At 41.9% G+C, this 13,926-nt stretch overlaps 1 protein-coding gene across 2 annotated transcripts in view; it reads left to right on the plus strand.

Moving 5' to 3' along the window:
- The window catches only part of LOC100031914 (cytochrome P450 2J2-like), a 32,925-nt gene extending 19,222 nt beyond the window's left edge, over positions 1 to 13,703 (plus strand). For both annotated transcript variants that reach the window (XM_016429878.2, XM_056815033.1), the window contains 5 exons: positions 1,134 to 1,310; positions 2,435 to 2,570; positions 6,277 to 6,464; positions 9,492 to 9,630; positions 11,749 to 13,703. In XM_016429878.2, coding sequence (XP_016285364.2) covers positions 1,134 to 1,310; positions 2,435 to 2,570; positions 6,277 to 6,464; positions 9,492 to 9,630; positions 11,749 to 11,948 — 840 coding nt within the window. In that variant the 3' untranslated portion in view covers positions 11,949 to 13,703. The remainder of the gene's footprint in view (positions 1 to 1,133; positions 1,311 to 2,434; positions 2,571 to 6,276; positions 6,465 to 9,491; positions 9,631 to 11,748) is intronic.
- The last annotated feature ends 223 nt before the right edge of the window (positions 13,704 to 13,926 follow it).

Consider the following 13,926-nt stretch of genomic DNA (forward strand, 5'->3'; position numbering starts at 1 on the left):
AAATGTAGAGATTACTGGCCTGAGTACATCCTTAAAATCATATTCTGTATAGAAATTTGTTTTCTAAAGGTGGGGATCAGGAGGACACTTTATAAAGAAAGAATTAGAGCAAATGAATTTTGATTCCCTATTTAGAAAGCAAACTCATTAATAGCAGAAAATTTTCCTGGTTTTCTATTTGCATTCCTATTGATTAGTATTTCATGCACCTAGTTATTAACATGTTGTGTCTCCCACTAGAATGTCAGAACATTCCCATCAGTATGAGATTGGACAAATCTCAAGACTGGTATTGCTTTTTTCCTTCCTTTGTTTCCCTGGCACTTAGCCCAGTGCCTCACACACAGTAGGTGTTACACTTGGTCAGTGATTAATAAATGCTTGTAGACTGGCTGATTTCATAACTCCCTCACAACAACCCTTGAAGTAGTTGCTATTATTATACCTATTTTAGAGATTAGGAAACAGAGATAAAAAGAAATTCAAGTGTTGCCTCACAGCTAGTAAGCATTTCAAGAGGAATTCTAACTTAGATGTTCCTGAATTTTACTCCAGCACACCATCCACTCTGCCTCCTTGTTGATCAATGAGTGAGTTCACCAAAGGAGTCAGTTGCTCAAGATTTCATTCACAGGAGTCTGTTTATGGAAGAAAATGAGGAAGAATGGTGAATAATATTGGCTAACATTTCCCTAGATGGAGCAAAATGGAAAATCAAGTGAAGAGAATTCTGTGAAGTTAAGAGAAAAACACAAGCTGAAGTGCCAGCAGTTTCCCCAGAAAGAATTTGTCCTTTCCTTCCTTAAAGATTGTGACACTGACCAGGAACAGGGAATGTCTGATAACAGTTTTGAAAGGGATATTTAGGTGCATCAGGATATGGCCAAGACACTGGTGTATGAGGCAAAAGATGGCTGCAGGCCAGCCTGGGTGTTATGAGTGTAACAATATGGGAGAAGAGGCAGTGGTTAAGGGGAGGATCAGTTTGAAAGTGGTTAGACAGGGAATTAAACTCCATGACACACTAAAAAGTCAAAAATGCAGGCGTGATAATGTAAGGAATATAAAGGAATAGGACAGTCTAACAAGGACTGGCACTTATCTCTCCTTTTTCTCTCCCCTTTTATATTTAGTTTGTTGAAATGTTTCCTCGGATAATGAGTCTCTTGCCAGGAGCTCACAAAAAGCTCTTAAGAGAATGGAAAAAACTAGAGTCTTTTGTAGTCCATGTGATCAAACAACATAAGGAAGATCAGAACTCAGAGGAAGCCCAGGACTTCATCGATGCTTACCTGAAGGAGCTGTCCAAGGTAATGAAGTCAGAACAGAAAACATGTATAGTATGTCAGGGAAAAAAAATAGGGCCTTGGATGGGGAGGGATAAATTGGTTATATGTTCAAAATTTATCATCTGCCACATAACTTCACGACCTTTCCACAGTGACAAATTGGCGATGTTCTAAATATAAATAATATTTAAATTTTACATAAGTTATGTGGTGGATATGTGTGTATGTGTCTGTGAATGTCTGTGATAGTTTGTACTTGTATGTGGGGGTGGTTCTGGGAAATTCACAGTTTTTATTTGGATTTGGAAGGGGGCACAAGAGCTCATTGAATTCAATCCTCTGCCTTTATTACTGGAGAAAGAGGAATAGAGTATTTAATAAAATCATCCAATCACATAGCTACTAGGAATCTGAGGAGGGATTTGAACCAAGCTCTTTCTGTTTCCCAGTCAGTATCCTACAGGCTCCTCGGATTGGGATTAAATCTTGGCCTTATATTTTATACTTACTAATTCATTTTCCTGCACCTTACTTTTCTCATCTACAAAATTCTGTGTGCCCTCAATTCAATAGAAATATTGTGTGTATACATACATACATACATATATATATATATATATATATATATTCTTGGTAACCACTAAAATACTCTAAAAATAAATTAAATAATGTGACAATGAAGGTACTTAGCTCTTCCTTTTTTGGAAGATTGAATTGTAATCCACAATCTATTTTTAGATTTTAATCCCCTAAAGGTGATAACTCAGTATTTGAAGTAGATATACTCATTTTAACTACAAAAAGGTGTTAAGTAACTATAAAAGGTGAACTAACCAAAAAAGGTGTTAAGAAACCAAAAAAGGTATAATCTAACCAAAGAAGGTGTGAACTAAAGAGTTGGCAGTCCTGGAGAAAAGCATCTGCTGTGATTGGTAGACATGAAATTTAGGGGAGTTGACACAAGAGAAAAAGATCTTTAAAAAGAGGACCTTTCATTCTTATGAGCCCTTACTGTGTTCTTGCGAGCTAATGGAAGCCAAGGATGTGACTGCCTCAAACTTTCCAATGCCTCATTTGAGGTACTCATGTCTGAAGAGAATTAATTTTTCAAATTAACCAACTGGTATTTGCTTTTCTCATTTAAGGGTAACATGAGTTCTAGTTTTAATGAAGACAATTTAGTCGCATGCACCCTGGATCTCTTCTTTGCTGGAACAGAGACAACTTCGACCACTCTGCGGTGGGCTCTGCTGTATATGGCCCTTTATCCAGAGATCCAAGGTATGGTGATGGTCCCAAGCCATAAAGAAGTCATTCATCCTTTTAGGATTCTTCCCAGAAGAAAAGGTCTATTTATGTAGACATATAAGTTTTGCAAAGTAATTTACATAGATCATCTTGATTTAGCTGTCATTGGAAAAGAGCAGTGATTGCTATCCTTATCAGTCCTAAGGACCCCTTTTTGATTTTAAAACTTTGTTCAGCTCCTCATTTGATGGTAGTTACTGGTCAGAACAATAGTGTGTAGGATTTGAAATCAGAAAGATGTGAATTCAAATCCTGCCTCAAGTACTTACTAACCACATGATCCTGAGCACATATCATTTCTTTCAACATCAGTATATTTATAAAATGGAGATAATAATAGCCCTTAACTCAAGTTAATGTGCATAAAGTGCTTTGCAAAACTTAAAGTGCTCCATAAATAGTAGAAAATCTCAAAAATGTCTCTAACTGGTCAATAGCTAATTAGGAGTTGGCCCTTCAAGGGGCATGTAGACAGAAAACATATCCTTGTCCATTTGATATATTAATCACATTTTGTTAAAAGAAGGGAATTCCTTAGAATACCTAAGGACAAAGCAAATGCAAAAACAGTGTCTCTGACCCAGCTCCCAGACACTGGAAAACACAAACTTCTCTCTAATCCAGACTCTTAAACAGAAATTAATATAGTAAATGAAAAATAAATTCTCCCATGAGACACTGTTATTATTATTTATTTTAGTTGCACTATGACTATTTGTTGATCAGAAAGATATGTGTTGAACAAAAGTAACATTTGATAATGTATTTGAGTCCTATTAATTATTTTAAAATTCCTTAATATTTCCAATAGAAATGTTTAATTCAATCTATATAATATATATATAATAAGTTATAAGATTCTTATAGATTTTATATATAGTAGTAGTAGTAGTCTCTTGGTAATCGAGAATGACGATTATATACTAATATACAACGGCTTCGACAGTCCGGCTAAACCTTGTGAGAGTAGCCATCTGGTCGACGTCAACCCCTGGTGAACCAGAGCTTTGCTCACCCAGCATGTGAAGACTGCTTCGGTAGAATAGATGGAAGAAACCAATAAGAAGGTTCAACGGCTGAGAGGGCAACGCAGCAAGGCACTGTGGAGTGCTTATGGTGTGTTGGAGCACAAAGGACAACATGGCCATCCAATGCAGCTGAGGAAGTCTCCAGGTGTAACGACTTTTCGTGCCACTGAACCCAGGCTTCCAAAGCCGAGAGAGTGGGACTGTCTCTGTGCATCGGCTTTTCCACTTAAATCTCCATCATGCACAAGTGTCTTTGTGCACACTCATCTATACACCATAGAGGAAAACACACAAAGACAATCGTCATTCTCGATTACCGAGAGACTACTACTATACTATACTTCAAAGGGTCTAGATGTCTCCACTCCCTTTCATCCCACTCTTCTGAGTTCTCTACTGTCTGGCTTTTCACCTCATCATTCAGCTGAAAACACTCATTTCAAAATAACTTATAATCTCTTAATAGCAAAATATCATTACCTTTACTCAATCTTCATTCTTTTGCACCTCTTCTTTGACATTCTCTTCTCTCTAGGTTTTCATGACACTGCTCTCTCTGGAGTCCTTTTCCGATATATCTGATCACTCCTTCTCAGTTTCCTGTGCTGGATTTCAGTCTGTGTCACACCTACATCCAGATCATATCAAGAATTATTCAGAGAGGCTGCCAGGTGTCTTAAATGATTGAGAGTCAGGCTTAGAAATAAAAGGTCCTGGGTTCAAATCTCCTCTCAGATACTTCCTATCTGTGTCCTTCTGAGTAAGTCAATCAATTCCCATTGTCTACACTTAATTGCTTTTCTGCCTTGTAACCAAAAGATAATTTTTATTCTGAGACAGAATGTTTTAAAAAAAATTTGGGGCAGAGCATGATCCAAGACTCTCTTCTCTTCCTCTATTATATTTTAGTTAATGAAATCATCAGTCTCTATTGATCTCTATGCTAATAATTATGAAGTCTATTTGTCTAGCCCTAATTTCTCCTCAGACCTCCAGTCTCTCATCTCCAACTACCTACTGGATACCTCAAACTAGATATCCTGTAGACATTGTTGAATTAAATATGTCCATCTTTACCACTAAATCTCCTCTCCTCCTACATTTCCTATTACTGTAAAAGACATCATTCTCCAATTCCCTCAGACTTGAAACCTAGGAGTTGTCCTCTATTTGTTATCTCACCATCCTGCAATGTTCAATCTATTGTCAAATTCCAATGATTGCATATTTGAAATGCGCTTTCAATACACCCCTTTTGCTCCTCTGACACTCTATCCATTCTGTCCAGCCTTTTATTCCCTGAACTTTTGCAAAAACTTAATAATGTGTTTCCCTCTTCAAGGCCCTCCTCACTCCAATCAATCCTCCATTCAATCTCCATTGAATAATTTCCCCAATCAATAAATTCCAAACACACACACACAGAGACACACATTCAATAAAATCCAGTGTCTTCTTAACATTTCCAGGATCAAATATCAAATGCTGTATTTGCATTCAAAATCCTTAGTGATCAGAACTCCTGCTCCCTTTCCAGTCTCCTCATACTTTACTCCCTAAAAACATCCTCTTTGATTCAGTTGTGTTGGCCTCCTCACTGACCATTGAGTAAGTCCCTCCACTTCTCAGCTCAAGGCATTTTCTCTGGCTTTCCCATCATGCATTCCTCGAGTGCTCTCCTGCTCCATCTCTGCCTCCTGGCTTTCCTGGCTACCTTCAGGTCCCAGATGAAATGTCCCTTTCAGCAAAAAGCCTTTCTTGGTCCTTTTCATCTTGGACTGATTCTTTCCCATTTGCCCTGCTTGTTTCCTATTTGCTGCCATGTTGTCTTTCTCACTAGCCTGTGCATTTCTTGAGCACCAGGTCTCTCTCCTTTGCCTTTCTCTTTCTCCTCAGCACATAGCACTGTGCCTGACATAGAATAAATGGTTGATGGTGTGACTTGGAATACTTTGTTTTTGTCTACACAGTTCAACCCACATGTTCTGTCAGGGATATGCTCACATAGGGAGTCAAACGACCTTTGTTCTAAAACTTACCATGATGTTGTTAAGAACTGCCCTCTCCATCTGATTGACTTGGAAGGACAATACATCTAAAGCAAGAAATGACCTTAGAGACATTCTATCCAACCTGATCATTCTAGCATCATGGGAAATGAAGTCCCAAAAGGCTCAGGGACTTTCCCAAGAATTCCCAAATAGTAATGATTGAGCTGTCTCTACCTCCAGGGTGCTTTCCATGGTGACACTTTCCAGAACGTATTCCCAACAAAGAAATGTTCTTGCCATTAATATGCTACATCTCCACCTTTCCATGCCATGGGGGCTTATACCTTTGGTGACGTGTCAAGACCGACTTCCATCCAATCCAATCATGGGTGTGAATGTGTTTCTTACACTTGATCGGAAAAAATTGGATGTGGGGAAAGAGAGCCCTGAGTTCAAATCCACTCTCAGAGATTTCCTAGATGGATGACTGAGCAAGTTAAATTAAATTCTCTCTACTTCATCTATAAAATGGAGATAATCATTGCACTGATATCCTAGAATTGTTGTGAGGATTAAATGAGATAATATTTAGAAAATATTTTGTAAATCTATACATATGAGCTATTATTTGAGTCTCAAAAAATCTTCCTCTTTTTCCAGGTAAAATACAAGCTGAGATTGACAGGGTGATTGGCCAGTCCCGGCAGCCCACCATGGCTGATAGAGAAAATATGCCCTACACTCATGCAGCCATCCATGAAGTACAGAGAATGGGAGATATCGTTCCTCTTAATGTACCCAGGATAGCCACAGTTGATACCACACTGGCAGGATACCATGTGCCAAAGGTAAGTGGTTTTTTCTCTCAGGAACATATAGTGTTTCCATGGCTTCCTGGAGGGGGTGTTAGAAGAGGGCACAGGACAAAGCATCAACTTTACAACAAGGGTGCTCACCTTAGGGTTCATGAGCCTGGGGTGTGTGTGTGTATGTGTGTGCGTGTGTGTATGTGTGTGCACACGAGCATGTGTGTATAAATCACTGCCATATAATTGATTTGCGTCATAACTTTATTTCACTTGACAAATTTAAATGCATTTTCTGAGGGTTCCCTAAGCTTCACCAGGCCAACTGTCAATGCCTTCCTTGGCACACAGGGAAAGATCATTGGACTCAAATCTTAGTCATTGATTCCCTCAGTCAGACAAGAAAGCGCCTTGGACTAGGTGTCCAGAGCCTGAGTTTACAGACATCTACTTGGGTCCCATTTTTGACATTTTGACATTTTGAAAGTTCCCCTCTTTGGGACTCAGTTTACTCTTCTGAAAAGGGGCACTCAATGAATGAGAACTATTATTAGTAATAGTAATAAAACAGAAAATTGGGTGTAGAAAGTGTCCTTAGACATGGACTTCTAGGAAATAGTCTGTCAGTGCTGAGAAGGGCCTTGGAAGAGACAATGTCAGCAGAGAGGAGTGTTAGAACTCAGAATGTCAGAACTGGGTGAAGAATTCAGGATCATGTCAGTAATGAGAGCAAAGCTGAGGAGAAGGAACTCGCCCCCAGTGCCCAGGCCCACAAGGAGTATCTGCCATAGCCAGTGTTTGACTTGCCCTCTTCCAGCTCCAAAGCATGCCTTGCTTCTCTGGGCATCTTTGACACCTACTGAGAGCAGAGTGGGGAGATGACCTTCCTGGCTCTGGGACCCAGAATAATAGGAGCACAGGGGCTCTCCTGGGGCTTTCCCCAGGTTGTCCCAAACAAACAAACAACATCACCTGAGATGGCAATGATGTCTCAGGCAGGGTGGACAAGAAGACTCAGATGGACCCTGACCACAGAAACCCTCAGATTGTGCATCAGGGAACCAACTGGCCATGGTAGCTTGGCCAATATGCACATTGAGCCTGGAAGAACAGGGTTCATGCTTTGAGTTCTGTGACCTTCGATGGCATATAACCACTTTGGGTGTACAAAACGATGGGGATGGGCTCTAGGCACCTCCCCAGCCTAACAACACAACCTCATACTGACGGGGAAGCACGACCCTGCTTCCCGGCTCCAAATCAAGCCCTCTTGCCACGGTGTCACTCTAACTCTTCTCCTGGAATCAAATCCTACCAACCCTCATGGAAGTTCATCATTCACTAAAGCTGTCCCTGCCCTCATACACTCATTGAAGGAATGTTGGGTTTGGACCTTACTGGGCCTGCATGCAAATCCCACCCTCTCTTACTTGAACACTCTTACCATTTATCACTGGTATATATGTTTCAGAAGTCTTTTAACCTCTAAGCCACAGTTTCCTCCCCTGTAGTGTTTTAAAAAATTAAAGAGAAAGAGGGGATAAGAAATGTACCCCCAAGGGGAGGCTTGGACCTGAAATAAGGAGAAAAGAGAGGAGAAACCCCTTTCCCCACAAAGTGGGGTACAGGGGAGACAGCAGATATAACGGGTTGGCTCGGAGAGAGGAGAGGGTTTGAAGATTGTCCCCCCCTTCTGCCTTCCCTCCTTAGCTAAAGCTGCTCTCCCCAATTCGCTCTTGTCCCTCTTGTTCCCCCTCCACTACTCAAGACCAAAAGATCTCCCCTTGATCCGTTCACTCACACTCAGCTTGGGGAACAGATAACTTTTAACATCAACTCAATCAAGTAATACAAAAGGAATACTGGGCAGGGAAAGAATGGGAAAAGGGAAGTGGAGAGAAGGGGTCCCTGTCTCTATCTAAACCCCTCTTCCTCCCTCCTTGAGTTTGGGGGGACTCGGGCCTTGGCAGCCTGAGCCCCCTGAGAGAAAGTCAGGTTGACTCACCCCTGGGCAACAGGAGCTGAGGTAAAGTCTGCTCAGGTTTCTGTATAGAAAGTCCCTTCAATTTGGAAATGTTGGGGGAAAGATGTCCAGTCACCAGCAGGAAAAGTGAGAAAGTCTTTCTCCACCTTCTCTCTTCGACTTCTCCAGACCGAGAGCACCTCCCTGCTCTCCAGCCAGAGTCTTCTCTCCTCTGGAAATTCACACCTGGGGCCCCTCCCCCGTCGAGGTGATCAATTTCACCTCCTCTTCAGTCTGGTACTTTTCTCTACTGCCAGCCTCTATCACAGCAGTAGTGAGTCTGCCAGCCTTAAGTGTGTAACCCTCTGATGGGCTCCCTTTTCTCAAGTCCCCGCGGTTGATCGTGGCGTCTGACATTTCCGACCATCTCTAGCAGGGCTTGTGAGGCCCTCACTGATAGAAGGAACATTGCTGTCTGGGAAGCTCACTCATTCCTAGTCTAATGCATAATAAAGCATTAGGAAGCATGTGGTCCCACACATCCCAGTTTGAAGACAAATTATCCGGTGGTGCTAGTCATCCAGGTGGCCCCAAATGACAGCTTTCACTCAACTCTCCCTTCTGACCCAACCTGTGTGACTGAGTCTAAGCCTCCGTTCAGTCATCTAGAAAATGAAACTGCTAGAAACGATGAGCACTACAACCCCATCCAGTTCTAAACTCAGGGCTCTCTAAGGAGCAGCTTCTTGACTTGGGGTCTGTGAACTGGATTTTTCATTTTATTTTATTTTGTTTAGATGGTGATGGGGTTTTATTCAATAGAATTGATTTCCTATGTAATTTTGGGTCTTTGATTTGATTCACTTAAAATAGATTTCTGCGGAGAGGTCCATAGACATTCCCTGGGAGTCTGTGATCCCACACAGGTTGACAGTCCCTGCTCCAAGAGATCTTGTGTTTTGTGATATGCGTTGTCATTAAAAAGCTGTGTGGTCTCTGGGCATCCTTGGCTCCCTGACCCTCATTCTCTAGTCCGTAAAATGAGAGGGTGCCCAGGCCTATTCCAAATCAAAGTTTCCTGGACTCAGTTCCTTCTCTAATTCCAGGGGACCATGCTGCTGACCAATCTGACTGCCTTGCACAGGGACCCCAAGGAGTGGGCTACCCCTGACACCTTCAACCCTGAACACTTTCTGGAGGACGGTCAGTTTAAGAAAAGAGAAGCCTTTCTGCCTTTCTCAGCAGGTGAGTCACACTCATGGGGAAGGCAGCCCTCGGCCAGGGGGCACGAACCTTCCTAGGGTAGAAATACTCTGCAAATCCCACCCCTAAGTCTCATGATCACATGTCAGTGCCTGAATTAATATTATTCCCTGATCAGGAACATGTATCATAACAAAAGGAAACCTTTAAAATCTTCTTTAAAGTGTGCAAGAAACACAGTATCCCTTTGAGGCTCTACATTTCATCTAAGACACCTATGAACAATCTGGTCTACACCATTCATCCATTGCAAAGGCCGGGTGGTTGCTTGTTGTCTGTAGCATTTGGAGGAGTCTGTCCTTATGTGATGGATGAAATGATCCCCCCCAAGGCATCACATCCTGTTTATTTCCTTCCCTTATAAAATAAGGTTTATAAAAGTTACACATATGTATGTGCGTGTATATGTCTATATATCTGCATGTGTGTATACACACACACACACACACACACACACACACACACACAGAGCACTTTACAGTTTCCAATATGCTCTCATCCCTTTGGGAGTCACTCTGATCATTTGTAGCCTGGACCAATGCTCTAGTCTCCAAAGTGGCCTCCCTGCTTCCAGTCACTCTCTTTACTAATCCATCCTCAACTCAGATGCCAAAATGAGTTTCCCACAGTGTGGCTTGAGTCTGACCACATTACCCCCTGGCTTCCCTCTGCTCAGTGAGTGCTGATGGCTCCCCATTAGATCTAGAACCAAACACAAACTCTGCTAACGTTGAACACTCTCCATCACCTGGTCTCACCCTGCCTTTCCCCTCCATCACCTCATCCTCCAGGCCTAGATGCTTTCCTATCCACCCCTTGCTGTCTTCTCCTGATTCTATGTCTTCTTCCTGACTGTTTCCCTGGCCTGGCAGGTCCTCCCTCCTCACTTGCTCCTCTTGGGCTCCCTGGTTCCTTCCAAATCCATGCACCATGCACAGGAGGCCCTTCCAAGTCCCTTTCCTTATTCTGGAAGATCTGTGAGTCTATTACTGCAAACAGGAGAATGATGGGACACATAATCAGGTCACTTAACTTCCCTGAAACTAAACTTCTATAAAATGAGGAGCTACAGCAGATCCTTCCTGAGGTCCCTTGAGCCCGGAGTCTTTGCTCTTGTGCTCTCCCTGACTCCAGGGGCTTCCCCTCAGTCCACTTGGATTTGAGTCTCTATCAGATCTTTTCTTCCAAATGCAGAGGAAGGCAGAGGGAGGGGAGCTGACTTGCCTGCCACTTCTCAGAGGAACCAGGACAGCCTCAGGGATGGGCTCTCAGGGGTGCTGAAAAGTGACAGGACTGTTACTTAAGCCATCTTTGCTTTCCATGACACCAAACAGCTGCTGAGACCAGCTCTTGTCATGGCACTGAGGGGGTTGGCACACAGGCTCATTGGGACATGCTCTCATCAGAAATAATGAGCTTTGGGAGAGCAGCTCCCTGGAGGAGTGGGGAGTCTTCTTCATGCTCTCCTGGCAAGTGATCAAGTGTGGAATTAGCTCCTAGATGTCATCCAGCCTGAATACCAAGCTAAAGGGGTCTGTCCACATTCTGCTTCCTTCTTCCACAGCCTCCTCCTTCAGTCAAGTCAATAGCTCAAGTCAAGCTGGCTCTGAGATAGCAGACTCAATGCCCATCTCAGTCTTTTCTCCTTGGCAGGACCTGACAAACACAGTATTCTCACAAGGCAGGCTGGTACCTTCTCTGCTTCTTCCAGACCTAAGCAATGGTTCCAAACACAAGAGGTGGTGACTGTCCAGTATCACACAGTTAGTAAGTGTCAGAGGTGGGAACTCTGCTTCGAGATGCATTATTTCAACTGTTCAGAGTTTGGTGACTGGCTTGGAATTGAGAATCTTTGGCATCAAATTCCCCCTCTGGATCTTATTAGGTTGTGACTTTGGACAAGTCATTTAACACCAGTCATTTCCTCATTTGTCAATGGAGAATGTTGGGCCAGATGGCCTTGAAGGTTCATCTCAGTGCTATGATTCAGACTCAGGTGAACTGACTCCCCAGTCTGGGTCCTTGAGACCCTTTATCCTGACATATCGTCTGTGCCGAACTTGAGTACATTCACTGATTGCCGATTTCCTTGCCTTTCAGGGAAGAGGGTCTGCCTGGGAGAACAGCTGGCTCGCACTGAGCTCTTCATTTTCTTCACTTGCCTGCTTCAGAGATTCACATTCCAGGCTCCCCCAGACACCCAGCTGAGTCTGGACTTCCGAGCTGGCATTACCTTGTCTCCTGTCCCCTACCAAATCTGTGCCCTTCCTCGAGAGACACAGCCCATGCTTAGCCTGTAGGGGAGCCTGTCAAGGGGGTGGGAAAGGATCTGGAATCAACCTCATTCTTCATGGTCAGCCATCCTGCCCTTTGCAACTTGGGGTGGGATAGGAAGAAAAGTTAGGGAGGGGACAAGAGAGAGAGAGAGAGAGAGAGAGAGAGAGAGAGAGAGAGAGAGAGAGAGAGAGAGAGAGAGAGAGAGAAGGACACAAAGGGAGAATAGCTATTGCCAAATTTGAATCTCCCTGCTAAGAAAAAGAAGAGGCATTAACACCACCTAAGGAAAGCAGAGTCTCTATTGTATTTGGCGGTGGAGGACCTGGTTCAAATCCCTGCTGTGCTAATTAATAGCTTTGAGTGACTTTGAGTCACTTAAATTTCTCCCTGACTCAGTTTCCTGAAATGTAAACTGTGCAAGAGGCTCTCTAAGGTCTCTTCCAGCTCTATATCTAAAACCTTTTAATGATATGAACAGTGAGAGAGCCAAAGCTTTTACTCTCCCACCTCAAGCATTGGAGTCAAAGGATATTGATATTTGGTTGGTTGTTGGTAGCTTGTCTTCTACTCTTATAACTCATGTAATAAAGTGGTTTTGGTGGAGGTTTCAGAGAGTTTAGATGAGTTCCAGGAGCTTTCTGTATGCTAATGGTGAGGATCCTTAGAGACTGTCAACTCTTTGTGGTTAGGTACTATTTCTATTATGTCTTTTATTATGCCTGGGGTTGGTGCCTTGCATGGAGAAAGAGCCTAAGCTATTGTTGCTGATTTTTTCACCTTTAAATCATTAATGTTTTTCCAAATATATTCATATTTATTATCTCCTATGATTTTCACAATTTGAAATATTGATCATCTGTTGTGCTGTGTTTCTTTTTTCTTTTAAAAACCTTGTTATGGATAATAAATCATAATTAATTTCATTATCAATTATAGTCACCTTGGAATAGGAACACTCACACTTTGAGTATTGAACCAGAATATATATATGTATAAAGAATTTAGTCTCAACCAAAAGTCTCTGTATCTAACTAGATTAAGAATTTAGTCAAAGATAAGATGTGAGTTATAACTGAAATGTGTGTATATTGTTATTGTAATTTTAAGTCTGTGCTATCATATTAATCATAAGTAAGTTACTATGTTAATCATGGGAGAGCCAATCCATCTGACAGTGTGCTCTTAAGCAAGCTAGCTGATACAGGAATTTATAGAAAGCAGTCACCAAATGGTCATGGAGGTCTGCATGCCTGCCAGGTTTGGAAGAGACTTGGAAGATCCACAAATGGCCTCCAAGACATCTTGAATACTTTTTTCAGGGGAAAGGAAGATGGGGATGGATAGAATACTATAAGAATATGAGTGTTTTGCAAGATATGCTCTCAGGTTTTGACATGGGGGGAAACCTGTAGACAGACCCTGTGATTTCTATGTCACAATAAAGTCAGATTTTTATCTAGAAGGCTCACCCAGCATTCTATTTTTGCAAGTATTATCAATATATTGTTCCCTATTCCTGTGAAGGTTCCCACTTCTTGTCAGAGATGCTTGCACAAGATAGATTTCCATAATGATCATGGAAACTCTTTTAATACCCAGCCAATCAGAAAACTCATGTAACCCAAGATCATGATGCTCAAATTTCTTATGTTCCCTTTATTACCCTTTATACCTTTAAAAGTGACCTATAAGTTCATGATGAGGTCCTTGTAACAACTGGTATGGTCTTAGATCCATTTAATTATCAAATTGCTAATAAACTGATTATGTTCAAAACACTTTTGCCTCAGTTTTTCTTATTCACAAATTTCAGTTGTGGTAACAGCAATTCTGATATGTAAGTTGAGATAGATCCATTTTACAGATGGAAAAATGGAAAGGAATTTCCTAAATCAATAGCCAATATTAAAAATAATAATAAAAATAATGATTTTCCTGGGAAAAGAGATGGAACATCCTCACATCCATCCTTTGAAAGTCTAAGCCCCAGCTCAAGCCAGC

The sequence above is a fragment of the Monodelphis domestica genome, chromosome 2 (assembly GCF_027887165.1).
Source record: "Monodelphis domestica isolate mMonDom1 chromosome 2, mMonDom1.pri, whole genome shotgun sequence".
In the NCBI taxonomy this organism is placed as follows: domain Eukaryota; kingdom Metazoa; phylum Chordata; class Mammalia; order Didelphimorphia; family Didelphidae; genus Monodelphis; species Monodelphis domestica.